This window comes from Megalobrama amblycephala, linkage group LG12 (genome assembly GCF_018812025.1).
Source record: "Megalobrama amblycephala isolate DHTTF-2021 linkage group LG12, ASM1881202v1, whole genome shotgun sequence".
Lineage (NCBI taxonomy): Eukaryota > Metazoa > Chordata > Actinopteri > Cypriniformes > Xenocyprididae > Megalobrama > Megalobrama amblycephala.
Genome location: NC_063055.1, coordinates 19610218 through 19632395, shown reverse-complemented (window position 1 = coordinate 19632395; position 22178 = coordinate 19610218). Strand labels below are relative to the sequence as shown.

The following is a 22178-nucleotide window of genomic DNA, read 5'->3' as shown; positions in this document are numbered from 1 at the left end:
AGTGAATTGGTGGGTTTTTGTTAAATGTGAGCCAAAATCTTCACAATTAAAAGAACCAAAGACTTAAAGTACTTCAGTCTGTGTGCACTGAATTTATTTAATACACAAGTTCCACAATTTGAGTTGAATTACTGAAATAAATGAACTTTTCCACGACATTCTAATGTATTGAGATGCACCTGTAAATCATGCCTTCGCAAACTTTTGTGTCATCAAAAATAGAGATATCCCTGAACGGAAAAGAAGGGGTTTCATGTGCTTAAACTCTGGTGCTTCCCAGCTGTATGGTGACTTCAGAACGATGCACTGTCTTGGGTTTTGTCACTGATCTTGGATTCTGGCTTTGAGACCATCGTGTCCACCATTCCCTCAGGTCTGCTGGTCCGCTTAGAGGAGGATGTGATATCTGATTTGCTGAAACAAACACGTATGGGAGTTTGGACTCCAGCATTGTTATCACCCTTTTTGTTCCACCATCTCCATGCGTTCCGTCTGCGGAAATCTGTATTTGTTTGATGCTTGTTTGGGCATGTTTTGGCACATCTACTTGGCTATTCTGTGCAGTGATGTTGTCATCTCCTGTTTTCTGCTGGGAGTTTCTCAGGTCCATTGCTTGCATTTTCTGCTTGTACTCTTCTAGTTTAACTTTGCACTCAGTAGCTGCTTCTTTTATCTGAAAGAACTGCTGCTGAAGGTCTCTCTCAAAGACTTCCTCCGCCTTGAGCTCATTGAGCCAGAACTTGAGCTGTTCCTCTTCTTCTGACTGGGACTCTGAAAATTCCCTGGTGGCTTGCAGCTGCTCAAGCTCAAAGATCAGCTGGTCTGTTGACTCGATTTTGAGATTTAGTTCTTGCAGACAAGCCTGTTGTTGGGCAACTAATCTCCTTAAATGTGAAATCTCCTCACTCTCGCTTTCAGCATGGCTTGTTTTGACCATAGGAACCACTGGATTGATGGTTTTCAGTTCCTCCTTTGAATCTTTCTGTACTTCTTCCTCTTGTCTCTCACATTCAGCACCATTATCAGTGCATCTCCAACGGTTTCCAAGGCAACTGATCAAAGGCTGATGTGGTGCTCTAATTTTGTCTTTTTTGTCCCTCGACAGCGGTGTCCCAGAGGATGGGATACTTTTGGTTGGTTTAAGAGATGCGTTATCTGAGTGCCCATTTCCTTTATTGCCTTCCTTGTTTTTCTCCTTATCTCGTCCTGATTGCTGCTTCCCGCCCCTGCCCAAATTTTCCAACCAACCCCATGCTTCCTCCATTAGCGTCAGTGACTTCCGCTTGGGTTTCTTTGGTTCCTCAGGGGGTGGCTCGGAGTGAATGCAGAGGTGTGATAGCAGCGGGAGACTCTGACGCTGTAGGGCAATTGCCCCGCTGCCTCTCCGTGCTCTCCCCATTCCCTCCGCTCGCCTCAATAGGGCCATGGGCTGGTTTGTTTCTTCCCCAAACGATGGACCGATATGCTTCAAAGTTAGCTGCACCTCCTTAGCTTGCTCACCATATTTCTCCAAGGACTCCAGGAGACGTTCATCCGGAGACACGTTACGTTCAAATTCTTTGAATTTTTCTCTCAGAGTATATCGACCAGTGCGACCTAAGAGTGAGAAGAGAACATCAAAAAGTGATATTTATGGGACGAATATACAAAAAGATATTTTGATGAATGTTTTACCAATGTAATGTGAGTTAATGAGGTCCAAAAAAAAAAAAAATTATCACATAATTTCCACAGAAGAAATACAGTCATACAGGTTTGGGACAACATGAGGTTAAGTAAATGAGGATGTTTCATTTTCTTTTTTGGGTGAACTATCCCTTTAAGGTCTTTAAGAGACCTTTAAACTAACAGTAAACTAATAGTAGTCTGTTTTCTTCATGTTTTTGACAGTCATTACATAGTCATGTAGAAGATGTTTTATGAAATAATAAACTCTGAGAAGTTGGCCCAGGCATTTACTTACCAAGTGCCTGTGCTAAAGCGATGACCACCTCCTGACATGTTGTTTTCTCAGTGACTCCACAAACAATGCGCTGGACTCCTTCAACAAACACCTTTACCTCCATTCTAAAAGAAAATACATCAGCTGTTTGTTTGTTTTTCTGTCCAAACATTTCTGTAATTCTAGAATGTCTCATTCTCACAAAATATACATCCAATAAAATTACTCTGCCAGTGAGAGAAAAATGGTTTTACAAGTTCATTGTATTTACTCCATAACAAATTACTGATCATTGGTTTATGTTGAAAAAAGTCTCTGAACAATAAACAAGCAAATGTTATAAAAAGGTGGTTCTGAAAATGAATGGAATAAACCTAATTTTTTATTTTTTATTTTTGCTATCAAATAAGGTTGTACAGATTGCAAAATTGGATTACTGTACGATTCATTGTGAAGGGTGTGTACTGTACCTGTCTTGCCGGTCAGAAGATTCCTTCAGTTGACTCGTATAAAATCCTTGCACTTCAATAAGAGGCAGTTTGGTAAATGTTGTCCTAGTTTACATGGAAAAGTCTTGTCATCCTTGACTTAGCTGAACACGTACAAACCCTTCCCTTTAGTAAACACTCAGATCAAGACTGATAACTCAGACTTGGCTGTAGATGTTGGTATGTGTGTTTGTCTGCAGTGCAGTGAATGATTTCCCCAGACAATGTTTTTTTTTTTTTTTGGATGCTAATTATGTTGAACCTGAGTAAACATGTTAGTTTTGACTTATACTGCTACCAAAACAGGGCTTCAGTTACTAAACATGTATTTTTTAATCTCTTCAATATCTTAAAAAAAAAAAAAAAAAAAAAAAAAACTTTGATGTCCTTGTAGTGAGACATCAGATATTGAAGAAAACATGAGCACAAACTATGAATTCATGAATGCACTATATGATCTAATGTTTAGTTCAAATACATATTTACTTTTGCCTAGATTTAATTTGTCGTAATCATGTTAGAAAAAACATGTTAGAAAACAAATATTAAATGTAACTGATTTTAAAGGTCTCAATTTGTCTGAAAGAATATCAGATATTACAAGAATAGGACGAGTTGTGACTAATAGAAAATGTGTACATTTTTAATTTTGTGCTTGAATGGTATGTGGTAATCAAATTCAGGCCTACTTGTTTAAAAAATGTTCTTCTGAGTTCTGTAATGGTTTCTTTTAGAAGTGGGTATATTATATATACACTACCAGCCAGAAGTTTGGAAACATTACTATTTTTAATGTTTTTGAATGAAGTCTCTTATGCTCATTAAGGCTGCATTTATTTCATAATAAATACAGAAAAAACAATAATATTGTGAAATATTATTATAATTTAAAATTATGGTTTTCTTTTTTAATATACTTTAAAATATACTAAAATATAATTTATTTCTGTGATGCAAAGCTGAATTTTCAGCATCTTTACTCCAGTTCAGTGTCACATGATCCTTCAGCAATCATTCTAATGCTGATTTGATACTCAGTTATTATCAATGTTGAAAACAGTTGTGTTGCTTAATATTTTTTAGAACCTGTGATACTTTTTTCAGGATTCATTGATAAATGTTAATTTAAATACATTTTATTTATTTATTCAAAATATAAATCTTTTCTAACAATATAAATCTTTACTATCACTTTTTATCAATTTAACACATCCGTGCTGAATAAAAGTATTAATTTCTTTAAAAAAAAACAAAAAGAAAGAAAAACAAATTACTGACCCCAAACTTTGACTGGTAGTATATATATATATATATATATATATATATATATATATATATATATATATATATATATATATATGTATTAATTATAAATTAATAATTTTATACAAAAAAGGTTTTTTAAAAGCTTTACTAAAATGCATGTGGTTATAGAGCCATATTTGGAATAAACGCAGGCATGTGAAGACTTTTATTATGAAAATATTAAAAGCTATGAGATGGACAAAAATCAGGTCAATACTTCACACTTGCGTTCTGCTTGAGTCGTCCGACGCTGTTTGACAGATAAACATGAAAATTGTAACATGGAACATAAACGGGATACGAACATTTAAAAATGGCATAAAGAAAATTCTGGATTCATTCGATGCCGATATAATCTGCGTCCAAGAAACTAAAGTTACCCGTAAGTGTTTTGAAATAGCGCGGGACTTTGAATGGGTTTATATAGTACATGAGCCTTATTTTTTAACAACGTTAACAGCTCAGCTATTGCATACATTATTTTCAGGTGACCTGTTGGATGAGAAGACAGCGATTGTTGATGGCTACAATTCATACTTTAGTTTTAGCCGAGGACGAAGTGGATACTCGGGTAAAGCAGCCTAAAATGTGCAAAAGGACTTTAAATAAATACTAGGTTGATTTTAGCATTAGATTCATATCCATATTTTGTATTCTTTCAAATATATTTTGTCACGTTTTTATTACCATTTGCAAATGACAAGTACTGTTTAACTTCGAGTATGAACAAAATTTTCTCCATGACCAGGTGTCGCGACCTACTGTAAAGACACCGCTACTCCATTCCTGGCCGAAGAAGGATTGACGGGTCTGCTCGCCAATCAGGGAGAGGCTGTTGGTTGCTATGGTGACCAGGTAGAGTTGTCCAGTGAGGAGCTTCTGGCACTAGACAATGAAGGAAGGGCTGTCATCACCCAGCATCACTTCATGTAAGGGTCTTAACTTTCAGACATTTACTAGTTTTAGAAAAGCTTAGCATGCTGTGAATGCTTCAGATATGTTTTTTTATTCTCAGTGGCACAGATGGACCACAGAAGCTGACTGTTATCAATGTTTATTGTCCCCGAGCTGACCCAGACAAACCTGAGAGAAAACAGTACAAACTGCAGTTTTACCAACTCCTCCAGTGCAGAGCTGAAGCCATCTTGAGCTCGGGGAGGTGAGAGAAAGATCAATCCATCACCTTCATATGCACACACACACACACACACACACACAGTGGGATGTTAATCCTCGATATATTGTTCAAAAAGTAACAAAGACCAAGTTCTTTTTTTATGTTTCTATAATTCTTATAGATCGTCTTTCTCAAATTGTTATTATCAAGATTCTTCTAAGATCTAACATGTCTTTTTGCATCCCTTGCATGCATCCCTCTGTCTCTCTTCAGTCATGTGATCGTTTTGGGTGATGTGAACACCTCTCACAGACCCATAGACCACTGTGATCCAGATGATGTGGTAAGTCCTTAAACCATGCCTTTCCATGATTTCATGATTTCAGTTAACACCAGTTAACCAGGCACAAGTAATAAAATTCCACACAATAAATGCAAAAATGCTGTATGATGTGACAGTTGCAGCCTGTCATAGTTGATGTTTAATAAAGAGCAACAGTGCCTGCTTACTTTTTCAGTGGCCTTGGCTCTAGAAGTAATTTTCTGTATATAGAGAGTGGTGCAGGGATGATGTCAGAAAGTGGAAGACTACTTCATGAGGCATAGAGAAACAGAAATTCTAGGTCTAGCTACTTCTAGTTGGGAAATAATCATTTTGGAACTATTTGCAAATAATATTTGCATTAATTTGCATTAAAAATGTAACTTTTAAACCATTTTGTCATCCTAACATACAGAGTGCTGCGTAATGAAGTGCAGCAGATCAGTGCAAGAATTTCAAATATTGGGGGGTGGGTTACCAATTGTCCCCCTCAATGTCTATGGTGGTTACGGCCCTGCTATTTTGTTCTAATTACATACATCCATAGCGTAAACAGAAATTTTGAAGCAGTTCATTTTTGAAAATGTACGTTTTTAATTAGTAACTAGATAAGACAGCTTGTGGTGTGTGTGCATTGAACAAAATGTCACAGTATTGTCAAGTTATGTTTACCACTTAAAGGGTTAGTTCACCCAAAAATGAAAATTCTGTCATTTATTACTCACCCTCATGCCGTTCCACACCCGTAAGACCTTCGTTAATGTTCGGAACACAAATTAAGATATTTTAGTTGAAATCCGATGGCTCCGTGAGGCCTGCATAGGGAGCAATGACATTTCCTCTCTCAAGATCCATAAAGCTACTAAAAACATATTTAAATCAGTTCATGTGAGTACAGTGGTTCAATATTAATATTATAAAGCGACGAGAATATTTTTGGTGCACCAAAAAAACAAAATAACGACTTATTTAGTGATGGCCGATTTCAAAACACTGCTTCAGGAAGCATCGGAGTATTATGAATCAGTGTGTCGAATCATGATTCGGATCGCGTGTCAAACTGCCAACGGCTGAAATCACGTGACTTTGGTGCTCCGAACAGCAGATTCGACACGCTGATTCATTATGCTCCGATGCTTCCTAAAGAATTGTTTTGAAATCGGCCATCACTTTATAAGTGATTTTGTTTTATTTTGTTTTTTTTGTTGGCGCACCAAAAATATTCTTGTCGCTTTATATTAATATAAAGAGAGAGGAAATGTCATTGCTCCCTATGCAGGCCTCACGGAGCTATCAGATTTCAACTAAAATATCTTAATTTGTGTTCTGAAGATTAACGAAGGTTTTACGGGTGTGGAACGGCATGAGGGTGAGTAATAAATGACAGAATTTTCATTTTTGGGTGAACTAACCCTTTAAGTTATACTTTACTCACTTAAATTGGAGGAAAAAAAAACAAAAACGTACAAAATCTTATAGGAAAATCTCTAAGGAACCAGCGGCGAATTAGACTTCTGGGTTCTGATGTCATACCTGCACCACTATATATATATATATATATATATATATATAGTGCATAGGCATAGGGAAACTGACTCTACGTCATTCACAGTGATTCATGTGTACAATTCTCTTATTGGTGAAGATTTCTTTTCAGAATCATAGGTAATGTAGTTTTTCACCAGGAAGTCCACTGCTCAACACAAATATTTAGAAAAAACAAGTTGAATTGGTGCAGGATAATGTCTTTACATGAAGTAGATATGTTATAGTTTTATTACAGATGTTACAAACTAGCACAGACCTTCTCTTCTTACTATTCTGTTATTTAGGACAACTTTGACGATAATCCTGGGAGGAAGTGGCTGGATCATTTCCTGTTCGATACAGCAGAAAATGAAAATACTGAAGATGAACTTGCAGACACCTCCCAGAAATCTGCCTCTGGTGGCAAGTTTGTTGACTCCTTCCGCCATTTTCACCCAAAGCGCTCCAACGCCTTCACATGCTGGTCCACGCTCACGGGTGCCAGGCAGACCAACTACGGCACACGCATCGACTACATCTTCTCTGACCGCCCTTTGGTGGAGACTGCCTTTACTGGCGTGGACATTATGCCAGAGGTGGAGGGATCAGATCATTGTCCTGTATGGGCGCAGCTCAGCTGTACCCTCCAGTCTAGTCCCAAGTGCCCGCCCCTGTGCACACGCCACATGCCAGAGTTCACCGGCAGACAACAGAAACTTTCACGCTTCTTGGTGAAAGTTCCAGAGAAACTTAGTGTTTCTAAAGGCTGTGAAGAGAGTCTACCTGGATCACAGGATGTTGGGGAAATTCGGGAAAACCTGAATCCTGTAGTACAGGGGAACAGTGTTGCAAAGAAGAGACCTACAGATAGAGAAGCAGACACAAATGCGCACAAAGGCAAAAGAAGCAAGCAGACCAAAACTGAAATTAATGCTAAAGGAAGTCTTTTAGCTTTCTTTAAGCCTAAACAAACAGCGTTGATGCTTTCAAGTGGGAACCTGGGCCCGAAACAGGAAGAATCCTCTCAGGATGGCCCGGGTAGTGAGAGCGACACTAGTAGCTGCCCCAGCGATGTGCAAATGGAGACAAATTCCTCCAAGGTGACAGAAATGGAGATTGAAAATCAGGATGAAGTGGAAGGAGAGTCTACATCCATAGATAAGTCAAATGACTGTAAGAAAGGGCCATGCGCTGGTTTTTGGAAAACTGTTTTGCGTGGGCCTCCTCAGCCGCCACTTTGTAAATCACACAACGAACCCTGTGTTTTACGGACTGTGAAAAAAGCAGGACCTAATTTAGGCCGGCAGTTTTTTGTATGTGCCCGTCCTCAAGGCCACGCCTCCAATCCTCAGGCCAGGTGCAATTTTTTTGCCTGGGTAGAAAAAGGAAAATAGATTTAAGTCCAGGAATCTTTATCCATACTGTATTTCATGTTTTGATTGTATGTGTTTGTTTGTTTTATATATAACATTTTTATTGTTCAACTAACAAAAGAGAAATAAATGCTATTTTTCAGCTTGGGTGTTACTGTCATTGTGTTGTCAGATACTGCAGAAATCCATTGTTCTGTATTCTCTTTATCACTATCTGATTAAGAAATTTAGTTTAGTTGTGAGTTATATAAAGTTAAACAGACCTTTGCCAAATACTGAACTTAAAATGAGTCTTGATGGAAATTTCCATCAAGAGGTGCATCAGTGTTTAGTCAAGAGATCTTGTATTGGCAATGCAAGAGGTGAGCACTCTGTAAAGTCTCCTCCAGCACATCCCAAAGACTTGAGGTTAAGGACAGAACTCAGAGGTGTCAATTCATGTGAGAAAATGATTCTTCATGTTCCCTCACAAACATTTTTTCCACAATTTGAGCCTCATCCTGGAGTATGATCATGGTTCCTACATGTTTGTTTAAGAAATGAAAAGCTACACACTCCAAATAGGGGAAGAAGAACTGTTGCTAAACATATAAGATGCTAGAAACAAAATAATCACTGCGATAATGATCCAGTCATAAACTCTTAAAAATTTGCCTATTCAAATCCAAACAGAATATTTTAAACAAATTTTAAACGAAATAACTCTTTCAATTTAAAATGTAACCTTTTATGTGATCACCATGTTGTACAATATCTTGCATCTATCTTTTGCGTTTCCTTTCTTTAACCAATTTGCTTTCTCATTCTTTAGCTCTTCTTTCCTTCCTTCCTTCCTTCCTTGCTTCCTTCCCTCGTTTTTCATTCATTTCTTTTTTTTCTTTTTTCCTGTTGCTTTTCTTAAGTTGTTTGTTCATTCATTCATTTTTTCCCTGTTCTTTTTCTTTCATTGTTCATTTATTTATTCATTCATTCGCTCTGGCTCGTTCTTTGGTTAATTTTCATTCTTTTCTTGTGTCTTGCTTTTTTTTTTCTTCGTTATTTTTGTCTTCTCCCATTTCAGAAGCTTCAGTCAGATGTCTTTTATTTTGATTAACGTATTTCCGGTTTGAGTTTTTCATATCCTGTGAAGAGAGCTATTGAAGTTTGTGGATAAAATCTAACGGTACGCGGAAGAAAACATCGACATCAGTTATTTCTTGAAGTGTGATGTCTACAGGTGCTCGTGATGGAGGGGTAAGTTTTATGAGCTCTGCGTCGATACATTAACAACCGTGTGTTCTTAGTCGGTAGTTGCAAGCTCGTCCAAAATGGCGAGTGTTTTGGTGGTGTCGCGAGCGCGAATCTTACCTCAGGAAACACGATAAAATTTTATAACGGATTTTAAAAACACATATCAATAAAAACTAGAGAGCTATTTTTTTAAAAAGATTCCTTTAAATGGTCTGACCGATTACAGCTGACAGGTTTGCCCAATAAATATTCAGATGATGCTTAATGTCTAAAAATGTACACTTGGTTACTACTTGACAATGCAAGTACTTTTGTGTTAACGTTACTTTATTTTTTCATGTTTTACTATTGCTTTTTTTGTTTTTACTGAATGCATTTATTAATATATTGATGAGAGAATGCTACAGGTAAACAACAGTTTTTAAATAATGTAAACCATAAACATATATTATCATTGACAAGTTTGGGGTCAGAAAAAAAAAAATGTTTTTGAAAGAAGCATGCATTTATTTCAGAGTAGAAACAGTGATATTGTGAAATATTACAATATAAATATAACAGTTTTATTATATATTTTAAAATATAATTGATTCCTGTGATGGCAAAGCTGATTTTCAACAGGCATTTCTCCAGTCTTCACCATGGCATGATCCATCAGAAATCATTCTGATATGCTGATTATGAAAAATGTAACATTTATGAAATACTTATTTGTAATGGAAAACTTTTCTGGCAAACTTTTCAAATGTATTTACTGTCACTTTTGAACAGTTTAATGTGTCTGTGCTAAATGTATTTATTTAAAAAAATAATCTTATTGACCCCTTACTGGATAGTGCTGTTTGTGTATATACAGTAATAGTGTTTGATCTCATTATTCAGTCCTGGCTAGTTCTGATTTGTATTGTATTTTCATAGTTCATACAATATTAAAGTTAATTTCATCACATCACATCTCTGTGATGATGATGAGGAGACGTACACGTGCCTGGGAGGCGCCCTGGGTAATTTGTGAGGTGGATGAGAGCAATGAATACTCTAATGTAATAGGCCTGCTTGTGTCATATATTCCACCAAAGTCATGGGAAAAAGTGGCAAAATCTTCCTCTCAGAAATTAAATTATTTTTTTATCTTCATCTTTTAGTGGAACTGGAGTCTACTACCAAGCAATGCCTGCAGTGGGACCAGATGGGAAAAACGTCATGAAGTTGATCCCTGTCCAGAAAGTGAACGGACAGTTTTATCAGGCGCCATTTAATACAGAAAGAGACAATGTGGATCTACAACTGAAAGCTTTTGCAAAACCTGTTCATACACCTGCTGCCTCTTCATCTCAAACACAGACTCGACTTCCCTCCCTTCAGCCCATAGCAGATGGACGGGTCGTCCTAAAAACCCTGCCAGAGTTCAGAACTTTATCTAACGCCATCAAACCTCAACCAAGTGGAAATAATAACTTCACCATTCACAATCCAAAGCAAGTGCACGTTCCTCTTGCACCACAATCGGTTTCCCACTATACAGTCCAGTTACCTTCTCAACCCAATGGACAGGGCATGATGGCTGTTCAAACATTGCCTGTTACCGTAAAGTCACCTGCTCTCCCAAACGGTCATTTCCTGCAGATCCCACCGAATGCAAAAGTTAGGACTCTGCCGGCAACTGCGCTCCCGCAGTCCATAAAATGCCGGATAATGAACTCTGTGAATAACACCCCTAACCTTGGGAAGGGTCCACCAACTGTTGTGCTTGTGTCCCCTGTGAACTCTGTGAAGCTAACTTCTGACCAGCAAATGGTTTTGCTTACAAAGCCAAGTCAAATACAGAAGACCCTGTCTCAAAATCCTCCTGCAAACTTGCAAACACCTGTTTGTGTTCCTAAAACTAATGAAGAAGTGAACACTCCCATTAAATGGGTTGTCCAGGAGGGAACAGGCGCAACCGCTCCTTGCCTTGTACCATTGTCGACACCGAATGTCAGCTCTGATAGCTTAAATGCGGTCAAGCATGTCAACTCGGTTGGTAAGGTAAACGAAATCATGGCAAGTAAAGTTACACCACCTCAGACCAGCCAAGAAAAGATCACCCCGGGAAAGGACAACGCATTGGTCATGTGCAACGGGAAAGTCTATTTTGTGGCCAAGAAAAATTCAGAGATCGCCAAGGATGTGATGATCAGCGAAGGTGGAAAAAAGATGTTAGTCAGCACTTCTCCTGCCCTCCCTGCCAGCTCTGTTCTAGGGTCAAACTCTTCTAAGCGAGAACCCCCAAAAAAGTAAGTGAAATCATTGATCTCTGTGATGACGATGAGGAGACGTCCACGTGCCTGGGAGGCGCCCCGGGTAATTTGCCCACACCGAGTCAAACAGAGGTGGATGAGAGCGATGAAGACTCTAATGTAATATTTGTGTCATATATTCCACCAAAGTCAGGTGAAAAAGTGGCAAAATCTGCCTCTCAGAACAAATATGAAGACGTTCAACACAGAGAGATCAACACAAAATCTGTCTGTCTGAATGAACGGAAAAAAACGGCACAAGATAGCATTTGGGATAATCGTTCAGCCAAATTGGGTGATGACAAAATGAATGTGGATGAGCAGGTCAAGAAAAATTTGAGTTGTGTTTTCGAAAATATGAATATGGAGGCAGATAAAGACTTGGACAGTCCAACAGAGACAAGATGTCAAGCTGAAATAGTTGTCGCTGAAACAGTCAACGTGTTGGAACAGCCCCAAAATGTCTGTATTCACACAACTGATAATACTGAAAAGGTAATATACCATGTTTATATACCAGTTTTGTAAAATAGTAATGTAATATCTTTCAAAAGCCTGACATGTATTTAATCTGTTCATCTCTCTTCTGTCTCAGGTCATTGGAAATCCAGCCTCTGATCCGAGTTGTCAACCCAAGAGTGACTGTCAGCTGAGAAAAGAATTCGGCATCACCTCTGACGTACAGATTTGCTTGCAAAGAACAAAGCCGGCTGTGAAGCCAGATCAACAAACAGAGAGACTTATCATAAACAAACGCACGTTAGATGGCCTTCGTAAAGTTATCCAGGATTCAAAGCTGCAGTCAAAAATACAGCTGATGATGCAGGTGAGTTGCATATTAAAGGATTACTTCAGAATTCATATTTCCATCCAAGATGTTCATGTCTTTCTTTCTTCAGTCGAAAAGAAATTATGGTTTTTGAGGTAAACATTCCAGGATTTTTCTCCATATAGTGGACTTCAATGTCTACCAACAGGTTGAAGTTCCAAATTTCAGTTTCAGTCCAGCTTCAAAGGGCTCTACACGATACCAGACGAGGAATAAGGGTTTTGTCAAGCAAAACAATCATTCATTTTCTTAAAAAAATAAAATAAAAATATATACTTTTTAACCACAAATGCTCATTTTGCATTAGCTCTAAGTCCCTTCTCTTCACCTGCACAAAACGCACCCAGATACATTTTCTTGTTGGTAAACGTGTGGACTCAATGTCCTGAAGTTCATTCAACCTCCACAAACACAATAATTTATCATGACGATGATAAATTGAAATACAAAAACTACCTAAAAGACACTGACTCCAGACCGCTCCTGAATACCAACTTACTCTGCCCCTTTCGTGGTGTAAAATGATGCGACGTTGGAAAAAAAAAGCAGGTTTTAAAGAAACGGTCACTTTATCTACTAAATTTGTGCCCTCATGTCCTGCAAAACATTTTTAAATCCTGCAGTACCTTTTCATATGGTATTTTCATACAAGGTTATATACTCATCTCGGAAAAAAAATTAACCTGCAGTTAACTTGCAATATGCTGTTTAAGGACAAATTTACTTTTAGTGTTTTATTTTTTTAATTCATTTTATGCCCAGCTCTTACATGTTTCTGTCTTTCTCCAGTTTTTCCTTGTGGAAAAAAGTAACTTTCCTGACTGAAAACACGTTTTGGAGGAGAGAGGACTGTGGGAGTAATCGCACTGATTAGTTTAATGTGTCTTTGTTCAATTGCTGTGTTTATAGGTTCCCTACACAAAAGTAGAGGAGGATGAAGGTCTGAAGGTCAAAAGAAAAAAGGAGGAGCAGGATGAGAGTCAAGATATTCCCTCACTAAGCACCACATATAACATTTCACCTGTTTCTAAATGCTCAGTAGTTCCCATGGAAAACAGTTTGGTCTCACAGACTTGTCAAAAAGAGGTTTATTCACCAACAGAATCTACAGTCAATAAGGTTCATATGCAGTCTGAAATGCCAGCAGATTCTACTGGTACTCCCTCACCTGCGCAAAACACAACACAGACTGCTAGTCATCCCTTCTTACCTTTCTCTGCAAGGAAGATGCCACCACGCTCTAAAAGAGTTAAGGTGTGTACGGCCTGTCCCTGTGGGACGGTCTTAGGGGTTGCAGAATCCACTTCGTCACTCCATCCACAGGAGAAACCGAATCCATGTACTGTTGCTGAATCACACAAAGGGACAAAAAGAAGCTGCTTAAATAAAACCCCAGTGGAGAGAAGTCAACCAAAAGATCCTGTTCAGAAAGCAACGAAGAAACCGTTATCAAGAAGTCCACGTAAAGACAACGCTCCGTTTGAAAGCTCTACTAGTGAATCATCACACAACATCTCCTCACTTCATAGTTCATTAAGTGCTTTCTCTTCATCCAGTTTACAGGACTGCAACAACCACATTACACTGTCCTCAAGGGGAATAAAATGCGGAAACACGTCGGGCAGCCGCACAGATGCTGAAACATCCCAGCAAGACAGCAGCCAGGTGCAGACAGCATCAAACAGCCCCATCATGCCATTCTCTAACAAACACCCAGGTCCCAAAATAGACAACTTTCCAACCCAAGTGCTCTACTCGTTGGAAACGCTGGATGCTGAGGAGATAAAGCGGCAGGAGAGGATCAAACGTTTGAAGGATCTGCTGAAGGAGAAGGAGGCTGCGCTGGAGCGGATGCAACAGAGCATGAATGTTTAGTCATGTCTGTTTGAGTTTAAAAGACTGTACACTGCATGAGAAACTGAATACCAGCATTAAGTGTTCAAGAAAAAATGTACAGCATCTTAACTAAGTTTTTCCCCTTTTTTAACGTGTTCACTGGATCTCAGTTTCCAGTCGTTTAATTCAATCTTTGAGTATCTAAGCATTTTGTGTTGTGTGTTCGTCTTATTTATAGTTGTTTGTAATACATTTAAGCAACTTTATATGCCATCACCTTTTTTGACATCTTTGTATGATTTATGTGCCTTCATTAATACTTGTTTTTCTGTAGTTCAATTCATGTAGTTTTAACTAAAAAAGCAATTCAATAAATAAAATAAACTTTTGGAGAACCCTTTGTTGGGTAGATGAAAAAGTGAAACATGACATTAAAAAGTGATTTTTTTTTTTTCTTTGAATTTTTTTTTGCTAAAGAACTGCAGCTGCTTACTAACCCAGTACATAACTTAATTATATAACAATTGCAGTACTAGTGTGTTTAGATTTATTCTGATTATTTCATCGGGACACATTCTATGCTTTGCTGAAATTTTTTTACCTTACTGCTAAGCCTCAATTTAATGCTTTTTGCAGCATCTTTATTTAGCCAAGTTCTCTTGGTATAATATACAATTTAATACTTTCTCCCTTTTGCTTCAGACAATGATACTTAAAAAGTTTTTACATAAAAGAAAACAATTTAATTCAGAAATGTTTGTGGAGTATATTACTGTGTTGCATGAGCTAGATTGTTTGCAATACCAGCATGTTAGAAAGTGTTCTCAAACTCATAATAGAGCAAATGATTTAAAGATGAAGACCAGAAAGCTGAATCACTGAACATTTTATTTTTATTTATTTATTTATTTTTTAGCTCTGATTAGGACACTGCAAACATTGTTATGGGCACAACATTGCATGACTATGACAAATGTTAATGTATTATCATGCCACAACTAATGCTACATTGTTACTCAAAACGTACACTGGATCAAACTCAATCACATAACACAAGAGGTTAATGTAAACAAAACAAAATCATCAGAATCTCAACACAGTGATTTTATCAGAGATTTTGTGCCTTCAAATTCAACCTTGAAATTACACATTGAATGTTACAAGTGGATCATAGATGTGTGTTGTAACTAGACAAATGACTGCTCAGTTTACCATAAGTAACTACATTCTGAAAATCCTTTTAAAACAATTAATTTTAGCAGTTTATAATGTGATTCAAAGTGACTTTTTTTCTTTAATGATTTAAGTGATCTCTTTAAGCAAATCTGGTTCCTCAGCTATAAAGATGGTAAACTAAATGGTTGACCTATTGTTTATCAGCACTGTTTGGTACTGGTAAGAGTTTCCTCTGTATTGCTAATTTTTCCTAAATATTTAAGGTAATTTTTTGTTTGCTTTTTTTGTCACACTGGAGCATACAACAAATCAAAACAGAAAGGAACCTAGATTCAGTGCACAGACATATGGTATAAAAGGCTTATAAAATCTTTATAAAAGGCAATATAAAAAATACAAAACTAGAATTAATGCTTATCATCAGTCATCATAAACAGCACAACATTAGTACAGTTTTTACCAGCACTGCCATTAACAATAATGACCAACACTGTACAAATTTACATTATCAAGATGTGATAAAGAATGACCATATGCATCTGCAACTTTTGAGTTGTTGTAAAGCTGTAGAATATTATATCCTCTCCTTCAGTTTTTCCCTAAACTTCTCTGTTTCCTGCAGCTCTATATTACATGTGAAAACTGGCTAAATCCATGTTAACTATTGGTACAGAGGTTTACAGGCCTACCACCTTGTCTGGCAATACTCAGTGCAGCTTTTTCAAAAAAGAGAATATGTCCTGCACATTGTGGTAGCTTAAAAACCAGCAACATTTCTGCCTCAACCTTCTTCAAGTGCAGCTGGCCAAAAAAAGTGTATAAAAATATTATATTTTAAAATAGTGGTGTCATTTTTTTAAGAGAGAATAGCATAAGCACACTTTTCAATAAAAGAAAAGAAAAGAAAAGAAGTGACAAAACAATAGATATAAAACAATTAAATGATTCATTGATTGTAAATGCGGCTTATGGGACTAAAAGGGTCCCAAGTACTTTTTGGGGCCACTGTTATATGAGCCTAAAATATGGTATTAAAATATAGCCAGTCAGACATCTATTCAGGTGTTTATATACATAAGTAGACAAACAGAACACTGTTGTTGTTAACAAATTATGTTAAGACCACTATTGTAGTAAACAATTGATGCAGAAACTTAGGAAAATGAGACCCAGGCAGTGGATAACGTTGAAGAAAAATAATTTATTAATTGCAATTAAATTTAGCCTCACACGCAACTTTAATCGATAATGAAAATATTTAATAAAACCAAAAGGTAAAATAACACTCTGAAATCTGAGTATTGTATCTAATAGATGAATATCAGAATATACAAAAAGAAAGAACAATAATTAAGACATTTGCAGATAGGAGAGAAGAAGCAGAAGAGCAAAGGAAAAAGCAAAGGAGAAAAAGCTAAATTATCCATGACTCAACTTTGTCAATGTCAACTTTATACCATAAGCATATAGGGAAATTTACATCCCACTCAAACTGATGTTTTTGTTCTAATAAGGAAAGGTTAAATGGTTTTACCCATTATATCATAAACTGGTCAGATGCCAAAAAAATAGATATAAAAGTTGTTTTGACCCCCTAGGGAATTTTGCAAATATTACACTATCAAATGTTAGCAGAAATAATAACAGACATATTTTGATCAGATTCAAATGAGCAACTAATTCTGAAAAACATCACTTCTGCAGTACTTGGCAGGCGTCCAATATCTAACCACAAACGTGTCAACGTGACCTGTCACACTGGAACACTTTAAAGAACAATTGAACATAACAAGCATACATACTCTGAAATATAAAAGAATAATGACCATAAGAGTACAATAAAGTGTACTTGAAAATATGAGGATTATATATAAAGTATGAGTACATAAATATATGAAATCAAAAGTAAAAGTGATAAATCATAAGCCATAAACGATTAACATAAATATTAATAAAATGCATGAATATTAATATTGACAATTTTAGATCCACCAACAATATAATACAAAACAAAGTTATTGTTAAAATATGCATCTGTCCATTTTCCAGCAGCTATGACTCTGCAGCTCTGTCTTGGTCGCCCGGTCAGTACCTGGATGAGAGACCGCCTGGGAAAAACTAGTTTGCTGCTGGAAAAAGTGTTAGTGAGGCCAACAGGGGCTGCTCACAGTCTGGGTGATGGGGATACTATACTCTCAAAAAGCACCACCCTTCGGATGAGAATTTAAACCGAGGTCCTGACTCTGTGGTCATAAAAAATCCTAGGATGTGCTTCGAAAAAGAGTAGGGGTGTAATAAGCCATAATCATGGCCTCCTAGTCCTAATCATCCCCATGCTGCACTTGGGGAATGGTTTAATCACTCTTTCACCAATAAGCAGGTGTGTGGTGGGTGTTCTGGTGCACATTGGCTGCCGTCATATCACCCAGGTGGATGCTGCACATTGGTGGTGCTTGAGGAGATTCCCCCCTTCCATACGTAAAGCACTTTGAGTGCTGAGAAAAGCGCTATATAAATGTAACAATTGTTATAATTGAGACTTGTGATTTGTAAACTTTTATTTGTATGTGGCCTTTTCCATTTTAGCTGTATCATGAAACACTTTTTGCAGTCTATTTGTTGTTGTATCAGAGATGAGCTGGTCTTTTAATGATATAGAGTGGTGCAGGGATGATGTGAAAACCTGGAAGACTAATTCGCCCCTAGTTCCCTCAAGATTTATATTGTACAACAAAATGTTCATACATGTTTACTCTAGAGCTGTAGCTTGCTTTTGTTTGTCTGCCTTCCTGGTATTACCCTGGTGCAGTTGAATCTGCTTTTGAAAAAGTAAAAGCTTCCACTGGGATAAGTTCCTGGAGGAACTCAAGCTTCTCCACCACTTCAAGGTCACAGCACACGGAGGAGACTCAAATGTTGTCACACTCCCATAATGAATGGACCATTGGAGAGATTGAAACATGCATAGATTGAGGCATGAAGATCCAACAGGTGAAGTGACAGATTTTTTTGGAAACAACCATTGTCCCTCATTGATTTTCCTCCTGTAAACAAACAATACTTACATATATTAGGTTGATTATAACTTTGTGTCACCTGCATGACTAGAATAGAGAAAGTTATCACTTCTTACAGTGTGCTGCATATGGGTTGTGTTGTAAAGCACTTTAAGTTTATAATCTTATAAAAAGAGAAAATATTTTTGGTGAAAATACAAACAAGTATAACAGTGCAACAAACATAATATTCTGAAAAGGTCTTTGCACTCTGCACAGCTAAAATACATTCTGTATGTATATTACAGAGACATTTATTGGCCCTATTAACAAACTAAATGAGAATAACAAAATAAAAATCAGGATTATTAAACCTGATCTCTATAAAATCAGAATGATATTAATTCATTATAATTAATTTTTTCTATACAGGTTTCAGTAAAATTCCATCAAACAAATCAAAACATTCTGCGCTAGGTTAAATTCAGTAGGTTAAAAATTAAATTCAGATGAATACTGCATATACGCACTTGTGCTCAGTGAGATCAGGAGTAGAATTATGTCGAACGGTGATGTTAAAACCAATGCAAATATGAGACCATATCTTTCCCGTATTTTTGGTGTGCATGTGACATCTTTTACAGAGCCATTTTCTGTCTGTATTTAATTTCTAGCTGTACAACTGAGATAAAATAAACAACTGTAATTAATAACAGATAAACATGCAAATACGAGGGAATACAAATAATATTTCACCTACTCAGTCCATTTGATGCAGTTCAGACCTGATGGAGAATAAAACCCATGAGGGCAGTTCAAACAAACTGTATCTGTTGACTTTGTTCCTGTAAGCAGATGTAGAGTTAAAACCTCAGAAATACACTGTAAAATGTAGGGAAACACATACTGTAGTTAAATGTGGAATTTCTTTAATCAATTTTTAACCTAAGACAATACCTGGAGTTTTTGTTTCTTGTCCTGGTGCACAAACACTGTGTTTTAGAGCATGAAGGCACTGTGAATTGGAGTACTCAGTGCAGTAATTTCCATCAAGCACATCACAGATGGTGTCAGTTATTGTAGTGCATTTACTCTAAATGTAAAGGCCTTGATCTAAAAGACAAGAGCACATATAGCAACACTTTTGTAATTTGGCAAAAGTGCAAAATAATAAAAAGAATATATATAAAAAATAAATAAACATACTTTCAACAGTTTCTGCATGTGAAGCATTCACAAAGACAACTGGGTTCACTCATGAATGTTCCTTGAGTGCAGCGTTTGCATATAGTAGCAGAATTCCCAAAACAGTCATATAAGACCACTGACCCTACAAATAACACATTGACAATTATCATGTTACATACAGTAATTAACAGTTATTTCGTTTTTAACCTCTTGGATGGTTAGAGTATCAGTTTATAATAGGCTACTGATAAAAAAGAAGCTGCAGTAGGGATTCGATGACATAGTAATAACTAAACTTACAGTGAGAAGGAGTAGATTAATAAATTACTAAATGAGCCTCAACATTGAAGATACCTACATCATATAATTTTGTACAACACAACAAAACACATCATCAATAATAATAAATACTTCTATATAAAGTTAAAATGCCAGAGAAAGCAGATGTAATTTTAGACGACTCTATTATTATATCTATTATATCAATATTAATTGCAGTTTAATATTGCTGAATATAAAAATTCCAATGTTAGTATTGCCTATTATTTTAAAATGTGTTTAGTAATCCTACCCATATAGCACATCGGACAACACTCTCCTCCAACAGCAGATTTATATTTACTAGGGCCACAAGCTTTTCCAAATGAGAGAAATGTACAAAGAACTGTTAGGAAGAAGAATACATCAATATAAGTACAAACCATGACATTCAAAACAGTCATTATTTCATGAACAAATTAATAAGGAAAATATTTAAAAGTAGATCTAAGCTTTTGTTCTTTTTCATTGCTCTCTAAACACACTTTTATGTTGTCAATGGAAACATAACATATTGCAGCTACTTGTGAGAGTAGTAATGGACAACTTAGTATCACATACACATAGCCCCTAATACTAATATCAAGGGTGTGAATATTTTTAGATCATTTTACATCATGTCATTTTATACAGAACGGCAGCCCTGTATATTTCCATGGCATCGCTGTCAAAGAATAATTAGCTGGTGAAGTGGATTTACTAGTTGTAGAGTAAATGAAAGTTATCATGAGCATCGTTATGTTTAAAGCAGATGTCTTAACAAATGTCAGTAGACCGGGAAGATTTTAAAACGAGCAGTTCATTCATAAATACGTAAAGTCGCGTTGGAAATACAAACCGGAAGTCAAAAAACAACGAGCGCAGTACTGAAAAGGGGCGGGGTTACATAAGGTCTGTATGTAGCTATCGGTAGCTATGTATGTGACGCGACGTCCTTGTTCTTCAATAAAAAGACAATGGCGTGATGGCTTTTTATGGGAAAAATGACATGGACAGGACTGAAGTCATATTTTAAGGTAAGTAGCCTATTCTCGTATTACATGACTAGCGTTAATAAACAAAACTGCATGAGTCTTGCGGGGAAAAAAAATTGTAGCCGGAGCTACTTCTCTCCTATGACGTGTCAAGCAGCCAGCTTAGGCTACTCCGCACCAGTGGCGAACGACGACCCGACTGGTCTAAAATAGTCCGAATATAAACACTTATTATGGGTGTACCTTTGTGATTCAAGAAAAGACAAAACACGGTTTTGGAAAATAGATTAATGATGTAGCCTACTCGCTTTTTGAATTTTCAAATCATTCTTCTTCGTCTTACCGAAAAGCACAAATTGTCTTTATCCTTGTTGTTTTAAACCGCAATTTTGGGTGTTGTAACCTTCAGGTTTCAACATAACGCGTCAACATGCAAGTAGGGCTAGAGCCCTCCAACTTATTTAAGGGCTCTGAGAATCTGAGTAGGGCCAAAGTCTATTTAGTCTTTGGTAGGGATCACTGCGCTGCATCCGGCGGTGGACATGCAACCCCACCCAAGGCAAGGCAGGGTTGCCAGATTTTCACAACAAAAACCCGCCCAATTGCTAGTAAAAAGTAGCGTTTCGGGGAAGGGGGAGGATGGGAGGGTCTTTTTTTTGTATAGCCTATAGAAATAAAAAAAATTAAATTGCAGTTTGATGAAAAATTTGATAAAATAATTGCATCGTTTTCTCATGCCTTTTTTGGTAAATAAACACATTATTGCACATTCTAGCTTGAACAGTAATCAAACTTAAGGTAGCTTCAAAGCATTAACATTTAATATTTGTGTGGGGAAATCAGTTACAGTGGAGGTACCATTTTAATCAACATCTGCCTTTGGAAAACAACGGGAGTTTTTCTTGTGCTTGAATTTACAGTTATCGCCAGCAGATGGCGCTTATTGAAACCTCTTCAGAGATTATGCACTGATCAACAAACAGAAATTAGGTTAAGGTTCAGTAATTTCACTAATGTTTAGGTTCAGTAATTTCACTTAAATGGCAATTAATAGGTCTTTTCATTGACATTAAAGTGAAATAACTGAACATAAACATACAAGCTTGATAAAAATGCTCATTTTAGAAGAAAATTTCAGACACCACTTAGAGGCTTTTGCATCTTAAGTCTTCATATATATTTAGAATTATTGTTTATAGTTTTATATATATATATATATATATATATATATATATATATATATATACACAATAGTTTAAGATATAATTATTTTTATTG

At 36.7% G+C, this 22178-nt stretch overlaps 3 protein-coding genes and 1 long non-coding RNA gene across 8 annotated transcripts; 2 read left to right on the top strand and 2 right to left on the bottom strand.

Moving 5' to 3' along the window:
• Positions 1-110: 110 nt before the first annotated feature.
• On the bottom strand, positions 111-3123 carry rassf11 (Ras association domain family member 11). Its single transcript, XM_048209945.1, has 3 exons — positions 2413-3123; positions 1964-2067; positions 111-1596 (listed from the first exon to the last, which is right to left on the bottom strand). Exons 2-3 carry the CDS (start codon positions 2064-2066, stop codon positions 260-262), a joined length of 1440 nt encoding a protein of 479 aa, XP_048065902.1. The 5' UTR covers position 2067; positions 2413-3123; the 3' UTR covers positions 111-259.
• A 788-nt stretch (positions 3124-3911) lies between these two features.
• On the top strand, positions 3912-8216 carry apex2 (APEX nuclease (apurinic/apyrimidinic endonuclease) 2). Its single transcript, XM_048209465.1, has 6 exons — positions 3912-4117; positions 4223-4306; positions 4484-4664; positions 4751-4894; positions 5126-5195; positions 7007-8216. The coding sequence occupies exons 1-6, from the start codon at positions 4003-4005 to the stop codon at positions 8093-8095; spliced, it is 1683 nt and encodes a 560-aa protein (XP_048065422.1). The 5' UTR covers positions 3912-4002; the 3' UTR covers positions 8096-8216.
• A 901-nt stretch (positions 8217-9117) lies between these two features.
• lrif1 (ligand dependent nuclear receptor interacting factor 1) lies at positions 9118-14697 on the top strand. Its single transcript, XM_048209464.1, is given in 5 exon segments — positions 9118-9307; positions 10450-11570; positions 11573-12078; positions 12179-12409; positions 13322-14697. Coding segments are annotated over 5 exon segments (2832 nt in total). The 5' UTR covers positions 9118-9299; the 3' UTR covers positions 14288-14697.
• Positions 14698-16717: 2020 nt separating this feature from the next.
• Positions 16718-21403, bottom strand: LOC125279605. 5 transcript variants are annotated; one of them, XR_007187413.1, is made up of 7 exons: positions 21244-21403; positions 20180-20272; positions 19627-19750; positions 19378-19533; positions 19181-19265; positions 18951-19102; positions 16718-18468 (listed from the first exon to the last, which is right to left on the bottom strand). It is a non-coding gene; the product is annotated as an uncharacterized LOC125279605 (long non-coding RNA). The 5 variants fall into 5 exon arrangements; XR_007187412.1 differs by lacking the exon at positions 21244-21403 and adding an exon at positions 20765-20888; XR_007187414.1 differs by lacking the exon at positions 21244-21403 and adding an exon at positions 18558-18604 and having other exon boundaries at positions 20180-20708.
• Between the last annotated feature and the right edge of the window lie 775 nt (positions 21404-22178).